At 42.2% G+C, this 13,803-nt stretch overlaps 1 protein-coding gene across 1 annotated transcript in view; it reads left to right on the top strand.

Moving 5' to 3' along the window:
• The window catches only part of LOC120723632 (A disintegrin and metalloproteinase with thrombospondin motifs 2-like), a 136,685-nt gene that overhangs the window by 119,646 nt on the left and 3,236 nt on the right, over positions 1 to 13,803 (top strand). Inside the window, exons 9-22 of the mRNA XM_040015209.1 lie at positions 691 to 823; positions 1,511 to 1,540; positions 2,640 to 2,753; positions 2,872 to 3,017; positions 3,197 to 3,372; positions 6,466 to 6,599; positions 6,681 to 6,804; positions 7,313 to 7,393; positions 7,488 to 7,651; positions 7,791 to 7,947; positions 8,031 to 8,166; positions 8,343 to 8,550; positions 8,658 to 8,787; positions 10,529 to 10,615. Coding sequence (XP_039871143.1) covers positions 691 to 823; positions 1,511 to 1,540; positions 2,640 to 2,753; positions 2,872 to 3,017; positions 3,197 to 3,372; positions 6,466 to 6,599; positions 6,681 to 6,804; positions 7,313 to 7,393; positions 7,488 to 7,651; positions 7,791 to 7,947; positions 8,031 to 8,166; positions 8,343 to 8,550; positions 8,658 to 8,787; positions 10,529 to 10,615 — 1,820 coding nt within the window. The remainder of the gene's footprint in view (positions 1 to 690; positions 824 to 1,510; positions 1,541 to 2,639; positions 2,754 to 2,871; positions 3,018 to 3,196; positions 3,373 to 6,465; positions 6,600 to 6,680; positions 6,805 to 7,312; positions 7,394 to 7,487; positions 7,652 to 7,790; positions 7,948 to 8,030; positions 8,167 to 8,342; positions 8,551 to 8,657; positions 8,788 to 10,528; positions 10,616 to 13,803) is intronic.

The following is a 13,803-nucleotide window of genomic DNA, read 5'->3' as shown; positions in this document are numbered from 1 at the left end:
GATTGGAAGAAGCTGTCACGCACAGAGCACCTCAGACATCGCTTGAATACGGTGTGGCGCATGCCATCGTGCCACCCGACAGCACATTTAAACCCGCAGACATTGTTGGGCCATGCCAACACCAGTCTTTGCTCACCAGATTTTTCTACTTCCCCAAAATTAAACTGAAGTTGAAGAGTTGCTGTTTTATCCCACTTTATCGATTCAATTTTATTTATATAGCAACAAATCACTACAACAGTCGCCTCAAGGTGCTTTATATTGTAAAGAAACTACAATCGTGGAGAGAAAACCCCATGGCTGTAGCGTCATTTGATTGTTTTGATTGACAAAACAATCAAATGGCCCCCTTTGAGCAAGCGCTTGGCAACAGTGGGAAGGAAAAACTCCTTTTTAACAGGAAGAAACCTCCAGCAGAACCAGGCTCAGGGAGGGGCGGGGCCATCTGCTGCAACCGGTTGGTGGAGCGAAAGTGATCCAGTGAGCAGATGTACATGCTCAAGTTATTAGAATGGGAGAAAACTAAAGTCTGCCAAATTGTGATAACACCATTTAATTGTTAATTTATCAATACTAGAATATGATATTAGTCCCAGTCTTCGTTTTACGGCTAAAGAATGCCAGACGAGAGTGTACATAGAAAAGAAAAAAGAAAATAAAGATGAACACGTTTTTAAACTCTTCTTTCAGTTCCTATGACTGTCTTCGTGATGACCCTTTTGACCACAACTGGCCATCGCTGCCTCAACTTCCTGGTTTGCATTACTCCATGAACGAGCAGTGCCGCTTTGACTTTGGCGTGGGCTACACGACGTGCACCGCGGTAAGAGACCAGCGTAGTCCTAAACAGTCTCTTTACTAGCATACAGTCGCTAGCTTACTGACACCTGAAAACTCCGCTAACACAACAATGGCATCCTCTGCAAACTTTGCATCGCTTTATCCTCTCGCTCGCTTTGAATTGCTTGTATCAGTTAATTCAGTTCAGTTTGCTGAATTTCATTGTGGCATATGTACTTTTTATGTGACCCCTTAAGCTCTGAAGGTTTTCCTTACTAACCAAGGGCCACACTGTAATGAAATGAGAGTCACTCATACACAGCTATTCACGTTCTTCTGATGTCCTCTGTTTCCTCTCCCGGCCTCTGGTGGGATTGACATCTTACTTAAAAGCAGGTAATTGGTTTTGATAGATACTTCTTTTCTGTTGTTAATGTTAAATAGCAATCAACTATTTATTTGTTTATAATAACACTACATATGCCTTGATACCACAGTGCCTTTACATGAAACTCTCACAAGCAGCTCTTTGTAAACACGAAAAGCTTCACCCAGCTGCAGCATCTTGCCAGGCCTTTTTACCCCAGTCACCCTCACCCGCTCTATGACTGTGAAGCCACTGTGGCACGCTGTTGGGAGGCTGTTGCTTAATTGACTGACAGCTTGTTCAGGGGCTTTGCACACCTTGCTAGATTACCCTCTATTCTCTTGTCAAACTCATTCCCCTCAGCTACAAAAGGCGGGGCAGGCAGGAACGCAGGTAAGGTTACCCCATCTCCTGGAAGACATGTGGCCTCGTCTTTTATTTTCTCAGACTTTCTTTTTCTATTTGAAGTTGTAACTGTTTGTAATGTTGCTCCTTATTTTCAATTTTTTTTTCTTTTTACTGTACTTTGTTTATCTGTCCTACCCATTGTCATAGTTTGGATGTTAACGTTGGATGTTAGTCTGCAGGATTCTAAAATGCTTCAAAGTGGCGCTAAAATCTTTCAAAACAACTGTGAAGCTACTGGTTCATTGGTTGGCTGTGGTGCAATCCAGCAGTTGAACAGTACCATATCCCGAGTCCTCTTCTGCAAAATCTGTGTTAAATCACTGCAGCCCTGGCAGGAAGAGCCTCATTATATTGGCACTGTCGTGACTTAAACGAGCGGAAAAGGTTGGAAAGATGCCTTTCCCATCCAAGGGGAAAGGGCCTAGCCAGAACAGAGGCTGTTTTTCCATGTTTTCTCCTCAGCTTTTAGGATCCTCCAGTCTGATCTTACTGCTGATTACCTACCGCAGTCTACCCACTGACTGTGACTCACACTAAGACCTGTAAAGGTCCACTGGGGTCATGGTGGGTAGAAAAGCCTTTGGAGGGAGGAGGGCACCGCCCCTCAGACACTGGACTTCACTTCGGTTTGGTTGGTTGATATCCTCATCTGTGGCTCATATCAGACAAGAAGGAGAATTTGGACTTGATCTGTGTCCAGGGGCATTTTTAGAGGTCACTGAGACCTCACTCTATGGCTTTTGAAACCTTTTGCCCTCTGCCCTCCGCGGTGACATTCTTAACTGTAGGCTGTCTCATTATGAGAGTCTTGTCTCTCTCACGCAAACACACATCCATTGGTTTAGTTTGCATGAATGGCTGTGTATCTCTCAGTGGAGCATAATGTACAGTGCAGTGACTCAGCACAGGTTTGGTGTTGTTAGTGTTGGATATAATACTATTGTTGTGGCTATTGTTGTTGTGATATCTCTCCTCCCATCTCTACTTGTGCTTCCGTTATTCAGTGTTTAATCTCATCCTAGTAGCGTGTGTTGGAAGTTGGAGCTTTCAGCTATGAGAATGGGTTTCTCTCTGTGTCCCACAGTATCGCACATTTGAACCATGCAAGCAGCTGTGGTGTAGCCACCCAGACAATCCATTCTTCTGCAAGACTAAGAAAGGGCCGCCCATTGATGGAACCATGTGTGGGGAAGGGAAGGTATTTATACACTGCTTTAGTACAAGAAAGTGTAGTGCAATGCTACTGGAAGCCAAAGAAAATGTGTTTTATTGTACAACATTTCCAATTGGTAACTTATGCGCTTGGACTGTTGCAGCATTGCTATAGAGGTCACTGCATCTGGCTGACCCCCGACCTCATGAGGCAAGATGGAAACTGGGGTGCATGGAGCGAGTTTGGCCAGTGTTCGCGCACCTGTGGTGGAGGAGTACAGTTTCGCACACGCAGCTGTAATAATCCAAGGTAGGAAACTCTTTACCACTGCATGTATAAAAACAAATATCACTTTTAGGTATTGTGTCACTCCTGATAGAGGAGCCACTTATAAAAATGATTAAAAAATGTGAATGATTAAGGTTTCAGAGGTAAAACATAATCTAGAGCAAAATATTCCCGTCCTCTCTGACCTGCCACTCCCCCAGACCGCACAACGGAGGCCGGAAATGCGTGGGGGAGGATTCCCAATTCCAGATGTGCAACACCAACGAGTGTGAGGATATTTACAGCGATCCAAGAGAAGAGCAGTGCCACGCTTGGGCCCTTCACTCTGAAATCTACACCAACAAGCACCACTGGCTGCCTTATGAACACCCAGACCGTGAGTATGCACGTGCAAACAATGTATTGGGGTGGAGATATGAACCAGACAAACCTTAAGTGATGATATACTGTGGAAGTCATAAATATAAATGAAAGCCAACAACAGAAGGAAGCACAGTCTTGAATGTGGTTGGGTTGTGGAGCGTTTATATATATATATATATAGGTTGTGTTTTTCTATCATCAGTGACATCTGGCAGTGGGTGCAGCTTTGAAGTATGGCTACGCCCTCCCACAAAAAAAAAGTAAAAAGCCACAACTTTAAAACCATTTTTCTATGAACTCAGTGTCTTCTTTTTCTCCACCCTTTTGCTGATGTCATTTAAACTCCTCCTCCAACTTTTTCTGCATCCATACATTTGGCACATGTGGACAAACTCTCATATTCACAAAGAACCCAAACCTAAATTTATCCAATTAACATTCCAAACCTTTGACACTACACTGTGTGAGTGTGAAGCTCCACCCTTGCCTCTGAGTTGAGATGTCACTGCCTCCCTGATACATATTAAATTATCGTCCAACTAAAGGGCAGCCCTCGAGAAAAGTGCTGAGCTGTCTCCTTATCTACACAGAGGTCACGCTACTCAAAGTCAGCTAAGAAGGCTTTGCTAAATTGTTTTTCTTCATTTTTATTATTTCCAAATGGCAGATTTTCCAGCAAAGCTTTTACCATCTCAAATTACTTTTCGATGTGTGCGCTCGTGTTTGCATGCGTGTTAATGTACACATGCTTCTATGAGAGGGAAAAAAAACTGAGGTTTAACTGAATTCAATTCATAGCTTGACATCTCCAGAAGTGTGTGTACTGTGACTCTGACAAAGTACAGTGTCTGCTCTGAATGTGAACTTCTAGTTTCTCTTCTATAGTTTATCAGTCTATATGCATAGAACCTCACCTATATTTATCTCTTGTGTTAACCCTCTGAGGTTTAAGTCATCATATGTGCTAACCATAACTCTAATCCTTGCAATGTCAAACTGAAAAAAATACCTGAATCCAAAATATCTTTTGAAATGATCTAAAATATAACACTATATATAATTCAGAGTGTTTTTGCTTTTGCATGTATTATTGTACATAGTTGAACAGTATGTCTGAAGTTAGGATATGTTAGGACTAAAAACTGATGTTTAGTTTGAAGTTTGCACTTTTGACACAAGCTAAAATGGAGATTTAGCGAGGCCGCATCTTGCTGCTTCTGCAAGGGTTTAAAAAAAGAGCTCAATGTGAAAGGGAAACTGCTGATTTATTGGTCCATCTATGCCAGAGTTGTCCAACATAAGAATCAGCCAGGCAAAGGCTCTAATCTGGTCGCCGGATGTCATTTAAAAATGTGAAGAAGGGCATAGATTTTGGACATTTACTACACCAACATTATTAAATAATAAATAAACAATTAAATGGCAGATGTTTATTTGTTGTTGTTTTTGTTTTCTTTAAAAAATACATTTTAAGTGAATAAACAAAAACCTGAGGTCTGAGCTACAGGAAGCTCCCAAAAAGTCCCAGTTTTTGTGCTGATGTTAATGCCTGAGGACATTTGGAGCTCTAAAGTTATTGAGTCAGCAAAGCGCTGGAGACTTTTACACACTAGGCGCTTCAGCACTTGGCGACCCGAGTCTGTGATTTTTTTGTGGTCTGCCACTTTGTGGCTGAGTTGCTGTCTTTCCTGAATATTTCTACTTTGCAATAGAACCACTTAAAGTTGATTGTGGAAAATCTTTAAGGGAAGAAATTTCAAGAACTAAATTGTTGCAACGGTGGCATCCTATTACAGTACCATCCTCAATACCACTGAGTTCATTACAACAACTGATTCTTTCTCAAATGTTTGTAAAGGTAGACTGCATAGTTATGGGCTTCATTTTATACTGCTGAAATGGCAAACGCCTGATTTCAAGGATTAAGAGGCGTGGGCCATTACATCAGTCTACATCAGGGGTCCCCAATCCCAGTCCACGAGGGCCGGTGTCCCTGCAGGTTTTAGATGTGTCCTTGATCAAACACAGCTGATTCAAATTGCTAAATTACCTCCTCAACATGTCTTGAAGTTCTCCAGAGGGCTGGTAATGAACTAATCATTTGATTCAGGTGAGTTGACCCAGGGTGATATCTAAAACCTGCAGGGACACCGGCACTTGAGGCCTGGAGTTGCCTACCCCTGATCTATGACCATGACCTGCTAGAAGTGAACAAAAGAGGGAGATTGTGGATACAAGCAGTGGAAATGAGCTTCCTGTGAAGGGCGACTGGGCTCACTCTTAGAGATGGGGTAAAGAGTTTGGTGCATAAATAGGGATTCAGTGTAAAGCCACCACTACTCATCCACATTCAAAGGAAGCAGTTGAAGTAGTTCAAGCATCTGACTGGGATGCCTCCTAGGTGCGGTGTTGTGGGTATATCTAATTGGGAGCAGGCCCCACATGTTGGACATATTATGTCTCTCAGCTGGCTCAGTGTCCCCCCAGAAGAAGTGAAGGAGGTAGATGGGGAGACCTAGGTCTAGGCATGTCTGCTTAGACTGGTGATTCCTCAGATAAGAACCAGAAAATAGAGGTTATATATTTTGTTGTTTAGCCTCTGTAGTTCTTCTTCTCCACTGTAATGTGTGTGCATGTGTCAACTGCCACAGAGCAGCAAAAGACTTACAACACTGAGGAGGGATTTTGTACATTGTTTGTGCATTCTCAGTCCAACCTGACAAGATTGTGTTTTCTCCACGTGATCGAACTGAGCAGTTTTGTTGCGTGTCTCCCACCTGTTTATTAGTGTCAACGCTCCAAAAGACAAGGTCTCTGGATTGTAGCCATCTGTAATAAATGTGATGAAGTAGGAGTGTTCGTTCGCACTCGGACTATCTGCCAGGCTTCATCTCTGGGGGCTCGTGCAGTTGTAGTATGACTCACTCAGACAGACACAATGAGACAAAGTGTCGTGCTGACTCACAGAGAGCTTATTCAGAGCATAAAAATAATCGCATGTCGGTTGTAAACATGAAATCTTCTAGTCAGACCACAGGGGTGACACTGTGACAATCACTTGGATAGTGGTTTTCATTCTCTATGTTCATTTTTGTCCGCTTTCCAGCTAGCAAACGCTGCTACCTGCATTGTCAGTCCAAGGAGACCAGAACCGCAGTCTTCACGGAGACGGTGGTCCTGGATGGTACGCGGTGCTCATACAAGGACCCACACAGTGTCTGCGTGGGTGCGGAGTGTAAGGTGAGGGGCATGCGCGTGGAAAGACAGCCGCACACGTGCTGAGATCAGCATGTGTCAAATTCTAAGTTTCTTTATTAACAGAAAGTGGGATGCGACGGAGTGGTCGGCTCCTCGGAGCAGGAGGACAACTGTGGAGTGTGTGGAGGTGACAACTCCAGCTGCAAAATCTTCAAAGACACCATCTCACGTAACGCCAAGAAACAAGGTAACCCACTAACACACTGAATAACCCTTAATTTGTTTCATAGAGGAGACTTGACTCAGTCCTACCAGTCTAGCAGCCAGCTGTCATTCTGGTAAGCATAGTATAAACATTTGACTGGACTCTCTGTTTTTATTTTATCTTTTGGTTAAACATCGCCCTCTAGAGCAAGGTTTTAAAATTGCCGCAAACCTCAGTAAAAATCCAAGCTCACATGTTTCCATTTGAGCATTGCCAAGAAGTTACGTCAACAATCACTTCATAACCTAATATTTATGACAGTATTATCTAACCCTTGGTGTTGGGAGAGTTCCATGTTATAACAGCGAAATTCTCAGAATCAGATGTTTTCCCTGGATGAAAATAATCACGACTGAAGGGATTTTCAGTAGTGCGCAAAGGGTATTTAATTGAAATTAGAAAGGGAGCTTTACTGGCTTTGGTGCAGTTCTTTGGTATGAAGCAGTAAAATTGACTTTTTGGCACAAACCAGATGTCTGTTTTATTTCAGGGTTCTTTAAAGTTCTCGAAATCCCCCGAGGAACGAGGCACTTACTGATCCAAGAGCTGAAAGCCACCTCGCACACTCTAGGTATTTTAAATTCGAGCTTGTTTTTTCTTCCGTGCCAGATACTGGAATGTAGATTTGCTCGTTGCAGTGTTGTCAATTTTTCTCCCATCTGCAGTGGTGAAAAATGTGGCATCAGGACAGTTCTTCATAAACGGGGACATGGAGAAGCCAGAATCCTACTCGGTCATAGAGAAGGGGGTGGAGTGGGAATATGAGAATGACAATGACAAGGAGACCCTTCAGTCAACCGGGCCTCTCAGACATGGAGTTCTGATCATGGTGTGCAACAACATGACTTTAAAATTGAATCTATAGTTACCTAAATTTCATAATGATCTCATAATATCACATTTTGTGGTTGAAATTATGCATTATCTTGATTCCTTCATTAATTTTATGATGATCTGTCGGATTTTAGATGAAATTACACGGGGATGAGGATGTGAATTTGTCGTACAAGTACTTGATGAGAACAGACTCTGACTCTGGAATTCAGAACAACATGCTAGTGGAGGACAGCGCTTATGAATGGGCCCCAAAGAAATGGTCTTACTGCTCCAGGCCTTGTGGTGGAGGTACAGTAGAACAAAGAAAATTCTCACGGTGAAGCCGTTGTTTCTTTGACTTATACGATGTCCGATTTTCCACCCTTTTTTAGGAAAGCAGTACCTGCGATACGGCTGCAGAAGAAAAGTCGACAGCAAGATGGTTCATAAAAGGTTCTGTAACAAGTCCAACATGAAACCGAGAGGTGACATGAGGGACTGCAACCAGAAGGCCTGCCCTCCTCCCATGTATGTATTCACATGAGAAGCACAACATCTGTGAAAATGTGACTTACAGTAGGAATCCACACTCGGATTAAAGCAACTTTTTCTGCATTCAGGTCGCCCTTTGTTCTCCTTTGTGGTCAATATGTTTTGATGTCCCTCGATGCTCTTTCCTCTCTTTGCTGTCATATATTCTCCAGCTGGGTGACGGGCGAGTGGCAGAACTGCAGCAAGCCATGTGGAAAGACGGGCATGCAAGTCCGATCGGTGAGCTGCGTCCAGCTTTCGGATGACAACACAACGCGTGCTATCCACAACAAACACTGCAATGACAACCGTCCAGAGTCGCGCAGATCCTGCAACCGATTTCCCTGCCCCACCCAGTGGAGAGTTGGACCGTGGTCACAGGTATGTGGGCTAAACTAGAGCCTTCAAGATGCTTGCACTTTATTCACATTTTGTAAGTAGTTTGTGGTGATTTTTTTGCATTGTGTGTTTATTTTTTGTATCCCTAGTGCTCAGTGACATGTGGTAATGGGACCCAGCAGAGACAGGCTTTGTGTCACACCAGGGACAACACCATCGGCCTGTGTCTCGACAGTAAGCCAGACACCATAAGAGTTTGTCGCCTGACACCATGTTCCAGTAAGTGTTGTGCGAGCCCACCCTGTGAATATTTTTCATAGGTTTAAAATGTCCAGGGTACTCCCTTCATTAGGTACACCTTGCTAGAACTTGGTTTGAGCCCCTTTTGCTTTCAGAGCTGTCTTAGTTCTTCATGGCACAGATTCAGCAAGTTGCTGGAAACATTTCTCAGGGATTTTGGGCCATAATGACATGGCAGCATCACACAGTTCCATGATGTGATCTCCTCATTCCGCCACATCCCACAGGTGCTGTATTCGTTTGATATCTGGTAACTGTGGAGAACTATTGAGCACAGTGTACTCATTAATATATCCAAGAAACCAGTTTGAGATTATTTTAGCTTTGTAATATGGGACGGTATTTTGCTGGAAGCAGCCATCAGAGAATGGGTACACTGCTGTAATAAAGGGATGGTCATGGTCAGTAATAATACTCAAACTGGCTGTGGTGTCCCCACACCTGAAAAGTGATATAAGACGGATGGATCCATGCTTTCATGTTGTTTACACTAACATTTGACCCTACCACCTGAATCCTTCAACAAAAATTGAAACTCAACAAACCAGCCATGTTTGATGTTTTTTCAGTCTTCTGTTGTCCAGTTTTGGCTGAGACTGTGTGACTTGTGGAAGCACCCAGTGTGGTCTTCTGCTGCTGTAGCCCATTTGCTAGATTTAATGTGTTATGCATTGAGAGGTATTCATTGCATACCTTGGTTGTAACAAGTGTTCATTTGAGTTACTGTTACCTTGCTATCACTTTAAAGGAGTCAAAAGGCATCAACAAAGCATTTTCTCTCAGAGAACTACTGCTCACTGGTTTTGACCATGTGTACATGCATAAATGCATTGAACTGATACTTGCATTAATGAGCAGTTGAAAAGATGTACATAATGAAGTGGTGCTATAGATATATTTTGTTTCTCTCCATGTAGAACATGCAGAATTGGAAATAGATTACATTCAGTTTTTAAAAAACCAAGATGGCAACACTAAGGGTATTCCACAAATCAGTGAGGGGCTGTGTCCATCTTTTGTATAGTGCCTATGGTTACCATAACACCATGTTTCTTTTTTTATGTTTTACATGCAGTTATTTCTGTGACAGCATTCTCCTCCTAACCAGCTACTTGCCTAAATATGTAAATAAAGATGAAGTAAAACTGCTTGACTAACCAAATCAAGATTAAAAAAGTAAGAAATAAATAAATAGAAAGTGATAAATACCTAACAAAATGGCAGCATAACAGGGGCAATAGTCCACAGTGTGAGAGTCCTGTTCTTGCCTTGCTTTGAGCCACCATTACACAAGCGCCATGCAATCTGAGTATGGAGATTCTGCTCATGTCACCAACAGGTAATTTGGTAAAGCTTGAAAATGGCCTTCAGCTGGTATTGTTGGCATGATAATACACATATAATTTCAACACATTATGTGTCGCGACCATGTAATAAATTGTCACAAGGTCGCTGTCATTGCATGTAAATATGTCAGTTCAAACTGAACCGATTCCAGTCGTAGCTTCAGCTGAAATGTCAGAGACACATTCTGGAGGCGTAATATATTTAATAAACAGATAAAACTAAACTAGATTTAGCCCCTGGCATCAGTGTAGAAGCTAGGTGTGATGGGTGCTAAAAGAATTCAAGGATAAGGATGAAAAATTGTTACATATTGCTCATGTTCCCTTATAGTCGTTCTTAATGTTTCCATGCCTCTCTCCTTGTTTCTCTTCAGAGGGCCCACCAGACCTCAACAAGAACGGCAACATTTTGATCCAGTGGCTGTCACGCCCCAACCCCAACTTCCCGAAGATCTCCTCACGTAAAACCTCCCTCTATAGTTCCCAGCCTGGCCTCCACAGCAGCAGCTGCAGCTGCATGTCTGTCCTCTGCTGGGCCCTGCCCATTTCTGTCCTCCTGTCCCTGCAGGGCCGGCCCCGGCTGGCCCCCTGACCCGCCCCCTGCCCCAAGCCTTGTGCCTGTGCCACGCCCGTGAGCGAGCGGCAAAAGCTTTCGCTTCTCTTTTGGGTGGGGGGGGATGTTGTCTCTCTCTCTCTGTGTCTGAGACGGCTCTGACTGGGGGAGGTCTCTGGCTCCTGCGTGTGCTAGTTGGTTCTCTCTTGCTCTGTCTCTCTCTCTCTCTCTAACTCTCTCTCTCTCTCTGTCTCCTTTGTGGAGCATTGTGTTGTAACCGCTGGCCAGTCGAAAACTCAAAAGATCAACAAAAAATTTGATGTGAAAAGGATTTCGTAGTGGCAAGGCGAACAAGTTTTCATTGGCATCTCCTGAGATGTGTCGAAGAGCCGTTCACGTGCGAGGGGACCCCCCCCCCTCTGCATTCGGCGGCCGTGATTTGCGCGAGCTAGCTGCGTGCTATCATGCAGCTGCGCTTTTTTCTTTTTGTAGCGCATTGTCAATGTGGGGGAGAAACAGGTGTCAAAATAAACAGAAAAGGTATAAATATCTACATAGAAAAAATATATATATATACATATATATATAATATGAAAGCTTTACTGTGAATGTGATCTGAGGACATCTTTGCTAAAGTGCTCATCTGACATATTGGTTCCATTTGGGGATGAGAGTGGTGTCTCATCCCACGTTCCATTCTCAGATTGACAGGAACTCAGCACAGAGGCAGGAAGTGAAGTCAGTAAACCTTTTGATTTTCGTGGGAGGGTCTTCTGAGGTGACGACACAAAAAAAAAAAAAAGAAAAGAAAAGAAAAAAGAAGAAAGAAAAAAAAAAAACAGGGTAGTTTGACCAATTGAGGTTGCTTCCCATTTCACCTCATCATCAGCCATCCTCTCTTTGACTGTTATACAAAAGTTCAATAAATGCAGCTTATTTGTGCTTGCAGACTTTAAACAAATACATCTATAAATATATTTGTATTTATATATAACTATAAATATAAATCTATATGAGTAACAATAATATTAATAATGTTTTACCATGAATAAGCTGTAGCTTATTTGCCTAAAATCTTTGGACTGCTATTGATCGCTTAGATCCTTGACTGTTATGTGTATTTTTTTATTGATTTTACATGAATACAGATGAATATTTAATAAAGGTAAAGTGTTTTGGGGGAAAGGGTTAGACCTATATTATGCAGGACTTGGTCAGTTATTTGCCTCTCCATTTTCTCAGATGGATCAGTGGTTTACTGTTGCTTCTCGTTTTCTTTACGGCCAGGATCACGTTTTGTCATGCACATTTGCGTCCATCACCTGTGTGTTTGTATCGATCCGTGCGTGAGTGCACTGATGTGTGTGTGGGTGCGCGTCTTTGTGCATGTGTGTTTGGGAGGATGTATGCGTTAGATGAATGAGCGTCCTTAATCGTTGCGTGTTTGTGTGATTGTGTGATTGTGTATGTCTCTGTGTGTGTGCGTGTGTGTGTGCGTGTGTGTGTGTGCGTGTGTGTGTGTGTGTGAGAGGGTGCTTCATCATTTGGGCTTTTACACATTGCGATCAGATACAGAAATACCTCATAAACTTTGATTTTAGAGCGTCCGATGATCTCATTTTATTTTGGTGAACATTGAAAACATGAACAATGCCTTATCTTGGATTGAATGTAATGGCATTTATCTGTGAAAGAGATGGCTTTACTCATTCAAAGTTTCACTCGGAATAGAGGCAGCTTCAAACCAACGTAACAAACTCACACCCGCCAACCATCAAACCTACCAAGATGATGTTGGACCAATGTCCGACTACTGGGAAGGGTTTCCAAGGGCCTAGGGTATTGACACATGTGGCATCTAGAAAAAAGAAAAAGAAAAAAGAAAGAAAAAAAACACTTCAGACTTGTCATTGTATTGTGAACACATATTTCTGTTGTGACTATGTAGCGAGCTATCCAAGGTTTCCTTCTGCTGGAGTTGGACTGTATGAGACCAAGCCAGACCTAGCAGTGCGATACTGTATATAACATTGGTGTTGACTGTATTTAATAATGTTCATGACTGTTATCTTCTTCTATAATATTCTATACTATGGGTAACTGTTTCGTGGCTTCACTGGCCTGCTGCGTGGGGCTGGCTAACGTTTGGCTAACGTTGAAGAAACATTCAGATGGACTACGTGCACTGCGTCTATATGCACTTTGATTTATCAGGGAAATTTTATTAATGTTTTGTAAATGTTTCATATGACACTTAATGTGCCATTCCAGTTTTTACATCATCATGAAAATTATGTATTTTATTTAAGCAGCAAATATCATTTATGTATTTCATCTTTGTTTGTTTTCTTTTGTTTTCTTTTTCTTCTTCAATCGATAAACAGATTGACTGGTTGATTTCCAAGTAATCAAGTGTTTTACCAAAGTGACTGTGAACTTGTAACTTTCGATACAGTTGAATTATTTTTCTTAAGAAAAAAAATATATCTATATATTGAGAGGGGAGGGCGGGGCGTACATCTCATTGTTTCAGTTCCTGTCATTCTCAAAAGCAAAGTTGTATCAATAAAAATCGTTTTAAAAAGTGTGATCTTTCTCCTAATGGGAATGTTCACTGGTTAGATTTTTTTTTGTCAGATTGGTATATACTGCAATAAGAAAGTAGTTATTTTTGACTGGCATGGTACAAAAAGGGTACAAGTCAAGTGGTAGACTTAATATTGAACTGAAAATGTTGCACATCTGAAAAAAATGAAGAAACACATGAGCAGAAGCAGAATTAGATGAAAAATCCTGATCTCTTATAGGTGCAACACAAGACTGGCGACCCTTATTTTCCCATTTCAGTTGCTCTGGATGAATCTCATCAATGCTCTTGATGTGTGGATTTTTCTCCTTTTTTCTCCTTCCTGCATCCTCTGCTAGTGGTCTGGCTTTACTACTGTACTTCTAACAGCGTGAAACCAACATGTACTTTCACTCACATGTGCATGGATTTATGTATGCGTAACTTGAGAGTAATGCCAATTTGTAACAATATAGTTTTGTTCACGTTCTTTAGCATAGAGCAATCTCACACACACATATTATCGTAGC

The sequence above is a fragment of the Simochromis diagramma genome, unplaced genomic scaffold, assembly GCF_900408965.1.
Source record: "Simochromis diagramma unplaced genomic scaffold, fSimDia1.1 OVJJ01000685.1, whole genome shotgun sequence".
Classification (NCBI taxonomy): domain Eukaryota; kingdom Metazoa; phylum Chordata; class Actinopteri; order Cichliformes; family Cichlidae; genus Simochromis; species Simochromis diagramma.
Note: the sequence above shows the minus strand (reverse complement) of the source record. Positions and strands in the feature narration are given on the sequence as shown.